This window comes from Haliotis asinina, chromosome 5 (assembly GCF_037392515.1).
Source record: "Haliotis asinina isolate JCU_RB_2024 chromosome 5, JCU_Hal_asi_v2, whole genome shotgun sequence".
Taxonomy (NCBI): domain Eukaryota; kingdom Metazoa; phylum Mollusca; class Gastropoda; order Lepetellida; family Haliotidae; genus Haliotis; species Haliotis asinina.
In genome coordinates this window covers 39,935,565-39,952,679 of record NC_090284.1, presented here as the reverse complement: position 1 = coordinate 39,952,679, position 17,115 = coordinate 39,935,565, and the positions used below count along the sequence as shown (strand labels likewise).

Sequence of the window (17,115 nt, the reverse complement as noted above, 5' to 3'; positions counted from 1 at the left end):
GAATTAACATGGGATTCCATGCTATTGCGTTCAAGTGCTTTTGAGAAACACGGGTTACGCGGGCAAGAGTACATCCTCTTCTGTGGTTGATTTCACAGATAATGACCTCGCTGGGATTAGATCTTAACGTAACGTGCTACACATTGCATAAGTCTTTCTTCAGCGGAAAGCGTGCTTGATTTGTCATTGTGGTTGATAAATTGATAGGTTGTACAAGCTGATACGAGTGAGCGGTGTTGTAATCACGTAACGTTGTTTGGGCGAGGGGGAACACAGGTCTGTGGAGTTTTTCTCCTGATAGTACGTCAATCGTTCTTGCATGAAAGGTAATTACGGCGGGTTTGTTGACTGGGTGAAACTGTCGAGCCGCACTGCTGATTTGTGTCCGAGTTCTTGGATATATTTGTATCAACAGTTGGGCGGGATGTGTGTACGTGTTTCGGTAGCACCAGCCTCCTCTCAGCCGACGTGAGCCCTCACGGTGAGGCCTGCACAGACGCACGCTGCTACCTAACAATGGGGAGCCGCCGAAGGTGCTGATTGGTCAAAGTAGGAGCGCCAAAATTCCTTGGGTGTTTTTTTTTCAAGAGAATACCGCCCTCTGGTGATGTTAAGGAGGCAGACGTCCCCCACAAGCTTCAAGTGCACGTGGTCATGTGACCAAGCGACCGTCTGTCGCTTTCTGTTCATGTTCGTCGTCAAGGAAGATAGCGGAAGACCAAGGGATGCATTGTCGGCGAGAAGCCGGTCGTTCCCCAACTATGTTCAGTATAGCAGAAGGGGGGTGCGATTACGTCTAGTCCTGCGTCTCTTCCACGGGACAGTTAATGTAGATACTATTCAAGCTGCGAGCCCCGAGCTCCCATGGACACGCGCGTGAGTTGGCTCGTGAAAATCAGTCTCGTGCTCCTACTTGTCGGCGTCGCCTATCCCTCCCGCCCCTCGCGACGACGACAGCAGCAGCAGAACTCGGCAACGCAAGGTAGGTGATCTTGCATCAATTTTTCATTTGTCATTACTTCAGGTTTGGCACTTGTCTTGCTCGGAATCCCAAATGTTTGGTGTCCAATGAGAGTTTCGTCTCATGTCAAGCCCGTGATTCCCAAACCTCCTCGTTATATCGTGGCACATCTTGCAACATGTGTTCGGCAGTCCTGACAGTCATGTGTGACTATCTGCCGTTTACGTCTTGAAATTCTACTCAAGCGTGATGTCAAATATATCTCAAAGGACAACGTGTATTCGAGATATGTCACTTCCACTTGCAAAAACCCTGCGGAGAGTCTCTAAAGTAGAAGGTGTCTTTCACTAACAAAATTTGCTAAAGTGAGAGAGTTGCTTTTAGCAATAGTCCAGCAACGTCACGACGGTGGGCACCAGAAATGGGCTTCACACATTGTTCCCATGTTGGGAATCGAACCCGGGCTTTCTGAAGGCTTGACAAGAGAACGCTTTAACCACTGAAAGGTGGGCTGTAAGGTGACCTAATGGTTAGGGTGGTCAGACACGCTGACTTTATTGATAACAGAAATCATATCATACCCTGGGTTTGCTCATGACATCGGTCACTGGAGTGTGTGGTTCAGACTCTATTATTTAGAAGCAGCTGTTACATAGCTAGAATAATGCGGATTCTGGCGGTCAGAAACAAATATATCCAACAAATTCAATTGTTATAATCATTCAACTCAACACACAACAATTAGGTCTGTTTTGAATTCAACAGTTGAGACACTGCCATATGTTACTATGATTCGCAACAGTGAATGAAATATATTCCATTACAATTAATACACGATGACATTCTACCTTTGTTAACCCTTTGTGAGCAGGACATATACGAACGGTGAAAGTAAGGTCTGTCAGATTTCAAATTATGTGTACCCAAAACTGGAAGAAACTGTCATTTGCTCGCCAGGAAGTTCGTCATGATTCAACTGTATTGTAACAGTAATTATAACACGGGTAATGGGTGTTCTAATGGAAAGCGTTCCTTCGATACCCCATAATGTTTCTTCCGCTGATTAAGAGAGGAAACACACGTGGTTCAAACCTATGTATTGTATTTGATTTGGTTTTTTTAGTTATTTCTGTGAGTCCTCTAATAATTATTGTGTTAGGCTTTGTTAATGTTTCTAGTATATATCAATTTATAAATAATATTTGGGATGGGGAAACGGGAAGAACTCTTACAGTTCTAATCTACTTGTTGTTTTAGCACGGTATGAAGACAGTGGTTGTTTTACGTCGCATGACCAGTACCATGTATGTAAAGGTCGAACCAGAAACACGAGGGTCGGTAAGTTTCATTGGCGATCCATACTGTCTGGCTTTTACGCTAACGCATTTCGATATATTCCAATAAACATAACCAGTCCATTTTGTAGTTTTGACTAGCACGGAACATTCTGACCTTCTGTAAGTATTTTAAACTGTCGCTGGGGGCGATGGGGTAGCCCAGTGGTTAACGCGTTCGCCTGTCATACCTGAGGCCCGGGTTCGATTTCCCACATAAATATTGTGTGTGAAGCCCATTTCTGTTGTCCCCCGCCGTGATATTGGTGGGATAATGATAAAATATCCGTAAAACCCAACTAACTCACTCACTCATTTAAACTGTCGCCAGGATGAACTATTGTTTCGTCATACCTCAGCCACAAGGATTCCAGCCAGGATCTCACTACTCAAACCCTTGGCTTAAAAGCCGATTAAAAGCATTATCGGAAGGTCTAGCATGACTACAGCATCGTACCACATCTCTATATGCCCTCCAATACAGGCCACGTGAAGGATGTTTTTTCTGTCATTATCCACAATCGCGTGTATTGCTGTTCGTGCTTTCAGCCACTGGTTTAGTGGTGGGACATGGTACAGAGTGCTGGTGCACCCTCCCAGATGAAACTATATTCTAACTACTAATAAGCGACGATTCAGAATGGTTATTGCATGACCACAATGTGGCCTGAGTAAGTGGATTGTACGGTCATATCTTGTACCATAGCTGAATGTATGTCATCAGAGCAGTGCTACTAACCATCTGCGCGCATGCGTAGCCAAGACCCCAAGAAATAGGCGGTAGGGTAGCCTTGTGGTTAAAGCGCTGGCTCCCCATCTCTCCATCTCATCCCAAACTGCATCTAAATCTCCACTTCCTTGTGTCCATCTCATCCCAACCTGCATCTAAATCTCCCTTTCCTTGTCTCCATCTCTCCATCTCATCCCAACCTGCATCTAAATCTCCCCTTCCTTGTCTCCATCTCTCCATCTCATCCCAAACTGCATCTAAACCCCCACTTCCTTGTGGCCATCTCTCCATCTCAACCCAACCTTCATATTAACCTCCTCTTCTGTCTCCACCCACAGTTCACGTGATTACATACATTTTCCAAATGATTTCTTTTCTTTAAACAAATTTGTTCGCATTCAAATAAACTACATCATCTGGCGTCTTTATTTGTTCGTAAAACGTAACTCTACTCCATGCCAATTTATCCTAAGCCTATGAATTATTATTTCATACAAACCTCATAATGCTTAAGATGAGCATCAGCCGAATGCCGGACGTTATTACGGCAATCAATCTCGTCATCCTCTGCAAATCCAATTAAGATGGAATCATTCTAGAAAACTTCCCTCCACACGCCCACACAACAAACTGTTTTGAGTCTACAAGGCATTAGTAAAGTATGTCATTGAAGTTTTTTCGTTGTTGTTGTAGTTCTTGACACCTCGAGGTATATTTGATGGAACGGTACAAGGAATACAAGCCTGACGCTCACCGCCCCATTAAAGTTGATGGATATCATCTCTTTGTTTTCCATCTTCAGATATAATTAGAGAGTGATGTATTCGGAAACGTAGGACCTTGCACCGTCATGCCATGTTGATACCGATGCTAGGTTGGGATGGGCTGGGATTGAACTGAATGTTCGAATTGTTATTGATGACTCTAAATGAGAATATACGCAATGGCTGATCCGGGCTGTGGGGTTGAGAGGTGTTTCAGGGTGTGACCGCTCTTTCCTCTATACAGCCGTTAGCAGTCTGTATTGACAGCCGTGATCATGTGTTGATGTGCCTGCTTAAATGCTCGTAGTGATTCATATATCACTTTTGTGTCTTTTTTTCTGTTTGGTCTCTTTTCCTTTGTCTTCGTTCTTTAAGTGAGGGGTAACTTCTTTTGACCACTTACCCAGCGAAGTTATAGGGCCTCAGTGGAACCCACATTTATTAAAACATCGTGGGTCCATCCCTAAACATTACCATAAACCACTTTTCACGTCTAATAAACATATTATATGTTATAATATCGGGTGGAATGCCATGAGGGAATAAAACTCCGCTGACCCGGAGTCAGAGAAACGTTATGTATTTCTATGACCACTTGGTCTTTTAAGGTGTCATACATAATTACTTGTCACAATACATAGAAATCGAATTCGATCACATATCTTCAATCGGTCTTTGTTGGTGATACCGTTGCCTCGTCGTGCCGAAGACCCGGGTTCGATTCCCCACGTGGGTACAATGTGTGAAGGCCATTTCTGATGTCCCCTGTCTGTGATATTGCTGGAATATTGCTGTCCCAACTCACTCAGTCCTTGGCGATAGTCAGTTCTTTCCCGTCCCCTACTTTGCAGGGCGACGAGGACCGCCTCGTGGTTAAGCGTTAGCTCTTCCTGCAGATTCCGCGGGTTCGGTTTCTAATCCACACTGTGAATCTCAATCCCTGTGTCCAATGCTGTGATGTTGCTGTTGCTGTGTCATCAGCTGGCCGTTTCAGCTTGTTCCCATGGTAGTATCTGGAGCTGCTCATTGGTGACGTCATTCTGACTCTACGTCACAATATGATTTGAATGACGTCACCACTGTGGATGACGCAACAAAACAATTGTTTGTGATGTTTCTATGTGCCAATACGCAGTGAACAGTTTTGCATTTTCCGGGAATCAAATACCATTTCATCATGTTTTTCAACCAATCAGATTACAGAACACAGAGACTTTTGGTTTACAATAATTGCTAAGCGGCACAAGACCATACTCACTCACGCAAAACCACTCACATACTCACACTGGCTTTCTTGTGTCCCATCACTTGCAACCATCTAGGAAATAGTGTTCCTTACTGCATATTCAGCAGGTCAAAACTTCGGCTTTGTTAAATACATGTAGATGTGACATTTACATATTGCAAGAAATGTATATGAGTTGAAATTGAGGGAGATCATGGAAGGGATGGAGGTTTAACCTTCGTTTTAAAGAACATAAAGAAAATCGATTTCATGGTATTTAGTCAAGTGCCTTCGTATTAATCTTGATTCTGTCAATACTTTTAACATGAGGTTAGATGTAGTCACCATAAAACCGTGCTATAAGACTGTTGACGGGGCCGGATGTTGTTGATTCTCGCGCTTTAATGTAGCACTGTATTGTAGATCGACACTCATCCCCATCACTACATTGTCTGGTTCAGATTCCACTTTTTACGGACTGCAATCTGTAAGGAATATGTGGCGTTAAACAGTCCAATTTACTCTATTGGCCCATATTACGTAGTCCTATTTACACTATGGATCCATTGCACGTGCACTCTTGTTTACACTATGGATCCATTTTACATAGTCATATTTACACTATGGATCCATATCACGTATTCATATTTACATTATGGATCCATTTTACGTGCATTATTATTTACACTGTGGATCCATTTTGCATAATCACATTTACACTATGGATCCATATCACGTAATCATATTTACACAATGGGTCAGTATTGCACACTATGGATCCCGATTAGTCATATTTACACTATAGATTCATATACCATAAAGCCACATTTATACTATGGATCAGTATTGCACAGCCATAATTACAGTGTGGGTCCACATTACAGTTACATTTACACCATGGATTTACGTTACTTACGTAATGTCAAGTTACAACAGAGGTCTAAAATCCTTATTACAGAAGCCTGAAGTTATGTCAACTTACGTCAAACACAGAAGTCTTGTCTCCAGAGGGACTAGTGCAAGTGTAATGTGTCTGAGGGGGCCAGTAATGTTATACTGCGACTTGGTATCGCCACCACGACACAAGCTATAAAAACTTTGCTATCGTGTGGACAAGTGTATGCAAAAGCACACGCGCGTTTTTAAAGTTTAAGAATGGCGATTTGTCGATACAAACATTGTGCAAATGCAAGCAAGAGACAGAACACGAAGTCTGCTGATATATGTCACACCCACTGCCATTAACATTGCCATTTACACGTCGCCTCATCCTCTCAAATGTTAAACTGTATTGAGTTTCTGACGTCAGAGTAGACTTAAAGGCACAAGTGGTCAGGATTTTATTAATCATAGTGTGTTTTTAATAACACTTAACTCTGAATGACGACGAAATGACGACGCATGTGCGATTACGATTAGCAGTTTCAAAATTTCAGTTTCAAATTTGGATCAGAAGGTTTTTGATATTGCTGGTACAGTAAATGGCTAGAAGTTTGAAGTTCGGACAATATGAATTGAAACGTCATCAAATAACCGTGTCTGCTTAGCTAGAATGTAGTTCAAGAGAAACATAAATTGTCACGTCATAAATATACGGTCACATTCATTCTGACGTTGCTTATATTGTCATACCTAACCACGGTACGTTTATAATCCTTTAACGCTTATAATTAACCTGTCAAGATTCGGGTTAGAATATGTCTTTGACAGTCCATCCTTGCAAGAGGCGACTAAGGGAATCAGATGCTTGGTTGACAGATGTCATGGTGTCCCAATTTCATAGATCGATGTCCGTCATGTTGATCACTTGATTGTCGGATCGCAACTCAGATTTAGATTCGCAAATAATTTAGACAACGCCGTTATAAAGAAATCCTCAGTGTGGCGTTAAACAACAACAAAGGGGGTGATTATTTTGTTATAATCATCAATCAGTTTCAGTCTTGTCATCGGTGCTTTAGACTGACAGCTAGAATCTATTTTGCAGAAAATAAAAGCTTTTGGGAAAATGAAAATAAAAAAAACCCTGAAACTGTGGTAATCTAGACATGCCACACATTCTAGACTGTGGTAATGTAGACATGTCACACATTCTGGACTGTGGTAATCTAGACATGCCACACATTCTAGTCTGTGGTAATCTAGACATGCCACATAATCTAAAGTGTCGTAATCTAGACATGCCACACATTCTAGACTGGTGATCTAGACATGCCACACATTCTTCTCCCATAGGCTACATTGGGTATATTTGTTTCAGGAGCTGTATGACTGCCGGTGGTTGTGCATTTCCAACAAAATAAATTTTGTTCCAACCCGCAGACATACCATCACATGCACCAGTTTGTCTAAGGCATAACCATCCCCACACCTTTCACAGGGAATACCAGCTGTGCCACCTGGTATACCCATACCAATGGGCGACCCCCTCTCCTTTGATAAAGTGTCACATTCAGCCCTGTCGGCAGATTGATGCAAGCCAATAGCACTGACACCATTTGGCGCTTATTGGATTACCTCCCTCTCCTTTCATACTTGACGTATATATCCGCAAAGTGGCATGTGTGCCATTCTGTGTACATTGCGGCGCATTATTCCGTCTCGCGGGGCGGCCTGGCACGGACCTAACCCTCAATGGTGTCTCCGCGAGTGACACGTGGGGAGAACAGTTGTCACCAGGGTGGGATCGCCGACGCTGAGAGGGTGGTGAGGGAGCCAGGACCACAACAAAACATACAGGCTCGTCTGGCAGAACTGGGGGAGGGGGTGGGGCACGAACCTAAACAAGCTGTGGGGTTTGGGGTTGGGGTAGCCTTGCTCCAAGACTGCTGACTGCTAAGGCCAAGGATTTTTGGTAATTCTATCCTCGATAAAGGTAGATCTAGATAAGCGGTCAGTAAGGATGCCAGTCCGTTAGAGTGGTCTTTATATTTTTTCAGAAATTATAATTTTAACTGTTATTTGGCACTTTGCAAGTGATGCCTGTGCAAGTCAAGGGTTGGGGATGTGATGGGGGACGTTAAGGATGAGGTAGGGGGTTCTATTTACTCGACGGGGACACACAGACTTGTCTTCGAACATAGCATAAAATTACAATGTCTGTTGGCGGGGGAATCATACAGACGAGGGTAGGGCGTGTGGGGTGGGGGGTAGGGTTGGTTGTGGGAGGGGGAAAAGACATAACACGACATTTAGATTTGTCTGCCAGAAGCCTGCGTTATCGAATTAGCTTAACCATGGCGTATGTCTGTCAACATGTTTATGGAAGGTATATTAGCGTGTCATTCAATTTAATTGTATCTGACAGATACTGAGATAATAGTTCAGAGGGTGCACTCGACTGGCTGTCTCTAGTGTCCAAACCTAATGCAGAAACCTGTCTATTCGTTTTGACATGGCCACTCACTGCCTTGGTCTCGTTGTTACCAGTTTACTTAAATATAAGAAAGGGCGTGTTTTCTATTTGGTATTTCAAATAGTATTTATTCTCCATTTACGTGTATTGTTGATGGGTGACATTCGGCTGAACAAATATGGGAGATAGTACACGGAGACTCTTTCAGTTTCGGGGTTAAGCCCCGTGTGACCCCGAGTCAAAAAGAGTTCTTAGGAACCAACCTCTGTCGTGACTGTTGACTAAATTGGAGATCGGATGTCATCCTTCTGGTAGTGCGTTGTAGTACCCGGATAGCCCGTTGACCATGCTGTCAACCACTTTTTGGGAGCGTGTTTTAGCTTTTCCGTGATTTGGCCGTGGTTTTGTCTGTTACGTAGTAATCCAGGTACATGCAGACGGTCTGTATGTTAACGTGTCTCGACCAGACAATCAAGTGACTTGCATCGTGAACAACGATCTTTTGGATAAGATGACATGTCTGAGAGCTCGACAATCCATTCCTGTTAGGCACGTCGTATGTCAAGAATTGATACATGTGACCAGTTCTAACCTAGAATCTTCATAGGAGCGATGATGAAATAGAAACAAGCGTACTGTAATTGGTACGAATAGAATCTACACGTTTTTGACTAGTTTAACGATGAGGTTCCGCGTTTTACCTAATCATTAGACTGAAGTGGAGATCGACTGGTCACACAGGGTCTTTGAGTGAGTCATTTGGGGACCACCAAAAAATAGGGTGGGGAACACCAGAAATAAGAGACAGTTTGCCCATTCGGGGAATGTTGTGGGTGACCTAGGTAAGGGAACGTGGCATCATCGCTAAGCCGGTATGTTCTGGTACACATCCCCAGCAATACGCATTGCGATACTTTAGTCAGCCTTCCCAGTACACTAGGCAAATTTTAATCAGTTAATTTTATATTAGGACCTGTTCCATAATCGATATAGAGACAGTAGAGACTATCTCTCTGATGCAGCTTGCCCCAGGCCATCTCTGTATTAGTGCGATCGCATTGGTATAACATAACATAATGAGTTGTCATACTATCAACCACTTTTTGTCTGATCATGTCTCGTGCTTATGCTGAATTATTACAGTTTCGTAAATTTCGTTCTTTTGCTGCATGTATTAGGGACAGGGTATGCCCAGTTGTTAAAGGTTTGCAGGGTTGTGTCCCCTATTCTGACCAGTATCCGCTGTTACTCTGAAATTGGCAGCGTTTGTAACACTGTTTATAAGATAACATCATTTGTTAGCGCAGTGTTTATGATCATATTTCTGGGTTTCTACAATACAGAAAACGTGAATTACGTTGGTCAGTTTTGGTTCACCACAGCGCTATGGCCGCTCGCTTTGATGTAACTGTACAAGGGTTTCCAACTCCTTTACACTACAGTTAATCTCGCAGGGAGGATACGAATTACAATTGGTTTTCAACAACCCAAGCTATTCGTAAGAACTTTGCACACGCATGCCTTCGTGTCCCGGGAAGGATAATCCATATGCTCATGATACCATGAATCACTGGATTGTCTGGTCCAGACTCGATTACATACATGTCACAGACTGTTGTCGAGTGTGCCATTACACACGAAAAAAAATAAACACACGTTTTCAATTCCTCCGACCATTGTCTGAATTGAGTCATTTGAAAAATGTCATTGTTAAATCATCTTTAAAATACCAACATTTAACCAGGTTGTTATAGTGAAGAACTTTTGCTATACATATTGTACACACGTGTCGATCCGTTTCCCCGTGGTTCATGCGTTAAATGTATACGGATTTGTTGGAAACTAAGTCCTTGAAGGACCAAGACCCTGTCATGGATTAAACTTCTTTTTTAATTCTTAATTTCTTACTTTGTATTGAAGAATTGAATAAGAAAGAAGTTTAATCCATAACAGATCTTGGTCATACATATCAACTTCTAAATGTCGCTCAAAGACATAAGTCCTTGAAAGTCTCGAGTTTGATAGCCTTACGCGTCGTTTTCCATGTGTTTAGCAAAATGGGTCATTACTCGGTTAAAATTAGACGTAGCTTTGATCCAAATGTTAAAAGCCTGGCGCAGCTTAAGCCGCACCGTAAAACTTTATTGTGTCTTCGGAGACAGAAACTCACATATGGCTCGTGAATGTATACAGACTATTTTATAATAACTAGGCATTCTTGCCCCCTTCAGGCGATCAGTTTACATTCAACCAATCAGCACCAGCCTTCTTAAAACGGCGCTTGTTGATTGGCCGTGCCTGTGAGCGGAGTGCTATGAGCGAGAAGGGCGTTTGGTGGAAGATAGGTTACAGCACCGAAGACCGCTCTCGCCCTGTAAACATAGCTCTGTTACCAGCATTTAAAGATCGTGTCAGATTTCTTAAAAATAATTTGTTAATCAAAAATAAAAGGACCAAATACTGAAAACACATGGCAGACAGAAACAATTGATCATTCACAACAAGTTGGTTTCTACAGATAAAAACCTACACCAATTCTGCAGCTGTGTGACAAAACTGAAACGATTGTCGTCAAGCGGATTTTAATAACTGGTGTCTCCAGTTCATGGCCCAAAAATATATGATAGTTTAAGGAAAGACTGTATTGGCGCTTGGTGTTGTTTAAGAAAAGGGATACGCCTTGTATTTCATGTATATGAATGTGATAACGACAATAGATTCAAATTGTATTACACTTTGAAAGACTGCATTAATATGTACATATTATGTTTTTACAATTCATCACCAGAACGATTCTTAAGTCGATTCAGTCGCTCGGCTGGTTAAATGGAGTGGCTGTTGTCGTTTCCATCGTCAAAAGTTGTGTTCCCAGGATAATGGGCGGGCACCCGTCTTCTGACCCTTGAACACATGACACGGTTGAATGCCCATGTTTGTGATGGCCTGAGAAATTCGACTGTTTGCGAAAGCTATTTTCCACACAACAAATTTTGTTCGGGGCGACGCACTCTTTATCGCGTTGAAATTCAAACCAGAAATAGAATATGTATACCACGCCTTGTTGAGCTTTTGTTGAAGGATTTTAAGTGTAAGTTCTAATAGAATAAGTTTTGTGTTAGTCAGAGCGTTAGACAGTGGATGTCATTCAGTAGCTAGAGATACTGACGCTTCTCATCATCGCTGTGTAAATAGAGGCTTAACATTATGCTGCTTTGAACATTACAAACCGCAATCTATATATCATTTATAGTGCTGTGTAATCACATGTTATTCTTTCCGTGTGAATTATTTGTCATGGCGCAGTGAGCTTATGTGACGCGTGTATCGTATGTCGCCACGTGATCTCGCGATGATCTCGTTGGGGAGGGAAGAACTGCAATTCTTTTTGCACAGTTACATCCCTTACTCCTAACAGAACCTTATGGCTTTTGTTTCGAAACCCATTTCTCCTCGATTACGTTTCCATGTTTTCAGCACCATATCCTAGCCTATGGGCACCAGTGAAGATCCGGATTAGAACTGATCTTCAGTAACCCATGGTAGAGACAACTAACGGGATCGGGTGGTCAGATTCGCTGACTTGATTGTCACGTGTCATTGTATCCCAGTTGCGTAGATCGGTGCTCATTCTTTTTTTATCACCGGATTGTGTGGTCCAGCGTCGATTGTTGACAGACTGTCACCATGTAGCTGGAATATTGGTGAGTGCGGCGTAAAACTAAACTCACTCATTCACTGATTTAAAGCATAGGGTACTCAGGTCCCTTTCCATCCCATAATGTTTATACACGTGCACATTAAACAAACAAACCAACCAACCAGCCAGCCAGCCAACCAACCAACCAACTTCGGGTTCTTCTCCCACATTTATCTGACGTAACTTGAATGTTGTTCAAAGCCGCGTCATAGCCAATTCAGTCACTCAGTGTGTGTCGAAAGTAAAATACATTTAATAAAGACATTGGCTGCTGTTAAACATTTCGTTCGGGTTCAGACATGCCTGCGCGAGTTTTTGTTTTCACTGTTGACCTCAAGACTACATGAGAAGATACACTGGCCATCAAGGCGTTACATCATTCTGTCGACCTCAAGACTACATGAGAAGATACACTGGCCATCAAGGCGTTACATCATTCTGTCGACCTCAAGACTACATGAGAAGATACACTGGCCATCAAGGCGTTACATCATTCTGTCGACCTCGAGACTACATGAGAAGATACACTGGCCATCAAGGCGTTACATCATTCTGTCGACCTCAAGACTACATGAGAAGATACACTGGCCATCAAGGCGTTACATCATTCTGTCGACCTCAAGACTACATGAGAAGATACACTGGCCATCAAGGCGTTACATCATTCTGTCGACCTCAAGACTACATGAGAAGATACACTGGCCATCAAGGCGTTACATCATTCTGTCGACCTCAAGACTACATGAGAAGATACACTGGCCATCAAGGCATTACATCATTCTGTCGACCTCAAGACTACATGAGAAGATACACTGGCCATCAAGGCGTTACATCATTCTGTCGACCTCAAGACTACATGAGATGAAGACCCTCGTTGAAATTAGTCTTCATGCCAGTTGTGCAGATCGATGTTTATGTCATCTGACATTTTCTATAAATCAACTATATACCGACTTCTGTTTGATAGAGTTCGTGTTAAACAAAAATCACAGATTACGTGAAACTGCTGACCTCAACACCACGTCAGACGACACCTGGCGACCTAAACAACCCTTCAGACGATACTTGTCGACCTCAGTACTCCACTTCGTGAAACTGTCGATCTCAATACCGTGTCAGACAATACCTGTCGACCCCAATACCGCGTCAGAGGACACTTATCAACCTCAGCTCTACATCGGACGATATTTGTTGACCCCAGCACTACGTCAGACGATATTTGTTGACCTCAGCACTACGCCAGACGATATTTGTTGTCCTCAGCACTACGTCAGACGATATTTGTTGACCTCAGCACTACCTTATCCTCACTGCGGCGTTAGACAACCAACCAAAAGTTCATGAAACTGTCGACCTCAAAAGATTGTACTTTTATCCTTTACCATGTTCTGTTCCTTTTCGGAACTTTTCGGAGTGCCTGTCCGTTTCGCTAGTTTTGATAGTTTACAATACTTCCTTGATACTGTACATGTACATACGCCTTCCCACACAACGCGTACCACTTGTTCACAAGGTGATGTTGAAGCTTTATCTGTCCATTACTTCAGAGAATTGGGAGGAAAATTGCTCGGGGGTTAAGGGAGGTGGATCTGATAGAATAAAAAGTTGCGAGCATTATCTGAATGTCCTCAACAGGCAAGGCGTGTTCTGAATGCTAAATACGAACAGAAAATTATTTGAAGGAACAGGCGTCCAACGTCTGGGCCACTTTGGGCTACACCATCAAACTGACAGGTCATATTTCAACGTGGCCTTAACGAAACTGGCACATAATGTCCACGTCATTACATGCAGTGGGTGCGTGCATGTGTGCGTGCGTAGACGTTGCGGGGTGGAAAAGGACCTGGTACCGGAGGCTTTAAAGGAGTGAGTTTAGTTTTACGCCGCACTCTGCAATATTGCATTAGTATAGGATATTTATATGGCGCACATATCCTGGCAACTAGTATTTGCTGAAGACGCTGATATATATTTCCCCCGATCATTGGATGTCAATATCATCGTGGTATCAGTCTCAACCCTCTGGGGTGTTTACAACTCATTGTGCCTGTAGGCGCATCGATTTATTTGTAGCTCTCCCATCCTACCGAGGTACCCATTCACAGCTGGATGGACTGCCACACATAGTACTTGGACCAAGGTTTACTGCACGTAACTGTACCCGCAACTAGGTGTATATCAACGGATTCTTGGGTTCTTTTAAGTACACAGGGTTGTGTATTGTACACTAGGGGTTGAGACAACACGGAAAGAGTCTACACACAAAGTTGTCTCCAAGGTTTTTACACCCGGTCACGCGTGAGCTCGATCCTGTCATCTCAACCTCGCTGGATCTCTAGCCTGGCTCTTTAGCCATTTTGCCCACTGCACCCCATATTCCACGGGCAGTGGTCTGTAAATAATCATGTCTGGACCAGACAATCCACTAATCCACAGCATGAGGATCAATCTACGCAACTTGGACACGGTAATATGTGTCAGCCAAGTCAGCGAGAAAGATCGCCCGATTCCGTTAGTCGCCTTTTACAAGTATAGGTTTGCTGAAGATCAATTCTAAATCAGATATTCACGCAGCTGTTAGCAATATCCCGGCAGTGTCACGACAGGGGTCACTAAAAATAGGCTTCACACTTGGACATACGTGCGGAATCGAACCCATACCGTGACGAGCAAACACTTTAATCACTAGGCTACCCCGCTAACCTGTTGATGCGTGGTGTGGCGATTGATTGCCTGCACAGGCCCTAGTATTGTTACACTCCGAATCGAAGGAGCTATCAGATATAGCTGCAGTTAATGCTCTTTACATATCCAGTGAAATAATATCGATCACTTTATAACAACAAATCATCTACATTTTGAAAAGCTTTGCACATTTATAAACAAGCGTGTTCAAGCAGCATGCAGAAATCCATGATTTCCTATTCACCACGTGTAATGTGCATGTTGTGTTGTTCTTCACCAACACTCTCTGGCATTGATCCGTATAATTATTTACTGTCGTAACTGTTTACTTTATTAATGATTAAATGTTGTTTTGTTCGTCCGCCCCCGCGTATAGCTAACACTGATGACGCCTCTCCTGGCATTCATCTTGTAGTTTCATTCTCATCAATCCATGGCCACCCCCACATCTGACCAAGAGTATTCTTAAATAAACATCTCTTGAATCTCCTACATAAACCCCAATTCAAGATAAACCAAATACGATTTTCAAAATGTTCATCCTTGTAAAGAACTATCGCCTGCCCAACTCTAGATCTTGATCGTAGAGTGTTAGAAGAAAACGAAGGAACCGAAGTACAAGGTAGGACAAGGGCGATTTCGCAAAACTTCCAAAAACACCCCCGATACCAAGTCCCTTTTGAATTATTCCCTTTATGACTATACAGATTATAGGGACATAGTTTATCACACCACTTGGCCTAGACACACCACACACAACTCCGATGTAAGCGTTATCATTCATAAACGCTCCGTTTAATATCTTTCCTCCCTCCCACGCATATAAAATGTCCGAGGGAAAAATCCGTAATCCAATTAATAACGCTACACCTAAACGAATCCAAACGCCAACAACCAAAAAGCAGTTTCCATACCCATTCATACATAAAATTACATCAGTTTCGACAGGATCAATTGCTACCGAAACGATATGTTTGATTCCTGAACAACCTAATATGACTGTGCATCAATCGAGATGATTACGGAAATCAGACTAGGTTGTGAACCAGCATGCCGCGCTGGTTTGTATTAAATTTACTTGAGATACCACGATAACGTTTCGCTTTGATTTCCACAGGGACTCAGAAGAGAGGATGTAAGTCAGCAGCAACTCGACTCGTTGCCTCACCCCCGCCGTGCCTGACCTGTGTGGGAGTGTATTGCCCCGGGGGAGGGGTAGATTTACGAGTCATCAATGGGGCCGGTCCCCAGGGGATCGGGGGAAAACCATTGCCATAAACATGGCTTACATCTCGTCAAACACGCGCTAAGTAACGGTGAATGCTCGCGGCCTGCCCGTTACACAATTGCGTACAAGATCGCCCCATGTTGAAAATCACGATCCAACTTCCAACGACTGCTTAATTCAATATATACATCTGTAAAAATGCTTTTTCTCTAGATGTAGTTTGCGACGCATAACCGATGCCCAATATGTCACGTTTAGAAATGAAGTAATGGAGGTATGGGACTTCTCACTGAAGGTTTTAATTTTAGTGATCTACAAGGGTCTGGAAATATTATCTGGCGGTGCCAAAACGATAGTTTTTACCTGTTTCAAGATATTCAGTTATATCTTGCTAAGCCGTCATACAGACCCTGAAGCAAATATATCCAAGAAAAGTCTAGATGTCCAGCTTAAGTTTAACGGCTCATTTTCAATAGATTTTATTTGCTTGTTTCATTGTATTTATTTTAATTTTGACTGTGAAATTTCTTGTCTGTAAAGTATGTTCATTTCGGAGACAAGTTGTTGTCTAATATCTTGCAGGAAGAAGTGGAACCCATTTCTCCAGATATCCAGCTTGTCCATTTATATAATATATATTTAACAAATTAACCTGAAACAAACTGCCCCTGTCCCTTACTCATTGTAAAATGGTCGAGCTTTCATGATAATCTGTCAATCTGGGCCCTGTCTCAGTTTCCTTCCCATAAAAGTAGTAGGCTATTGGTAAATTCCAGACTTATCAGAATGTACTGTAAGCCATTATCCGCCACCATAGTACTCGTCCATACACAGACTATCTACACTAGAACGTGTGTCTTAGTACTTGCTTGTGCAGAGTTGTAAACGTAAGGCCGCACAGGGAAAATCATGTGTTTCAACTCAGATTCTTCATTTATCGTTATCTTTCATTTTTTTCTCAAATGATACCCATATCAACCACTGATACCGTTGGTGATTTTGCACGTCAGACATGTGGCTTTCTGCAAGTGTTTAAATTCTCTGAAACTGTGAGTCCAGATTGTGAAATCAATACTTAATATGTTTTTGTGATGAGAACCGGGAATTGCTGATCATGGCCTAACTGACGATCGTGC

At 42.7% G+C, this 17,115-nt stretch overlaps 2 protein-coding genes across 3 annotated transcripts in view; both read left to right on the top strand.

The window, feature by feature from the left end:
- The window catches only part of LOC137284436 (GPI inositol-deacylase-like), a 388,474-nt gene that overhangs the window by 352,456 nt on the left and 18,903 nt on the right, over positions 1 to 17,115 (top strand). The window lies entirely within an intron of this gene.
- Positions 236 to 17,115, top strand: part of LOC137284181 (uncharacterized) — a 29,171-nt gene continuing 12,291 nt past the window's right edge. Inside the window, exons 1-2 of one of the 2 annotated variants that reach the window (XM_067815902.1) lie at positions 751 to 982; positions 2,219 to 2,299. In XM_067815902.1, coding sequence (XP_067672003.1) covers positions 865 to 982; positions 2,219 to 2,299 — 199 coding nt within the window. In that variant the 5' untranslated portion in view covers positions 751 to 864. Of the gene's footprint in view, positions 983 to 2,218; positions 2,300 to 17,115 lie in introns of both variants that reach the window. The other variant, XM_067815903.1, reaches the window with a different exon arrangement.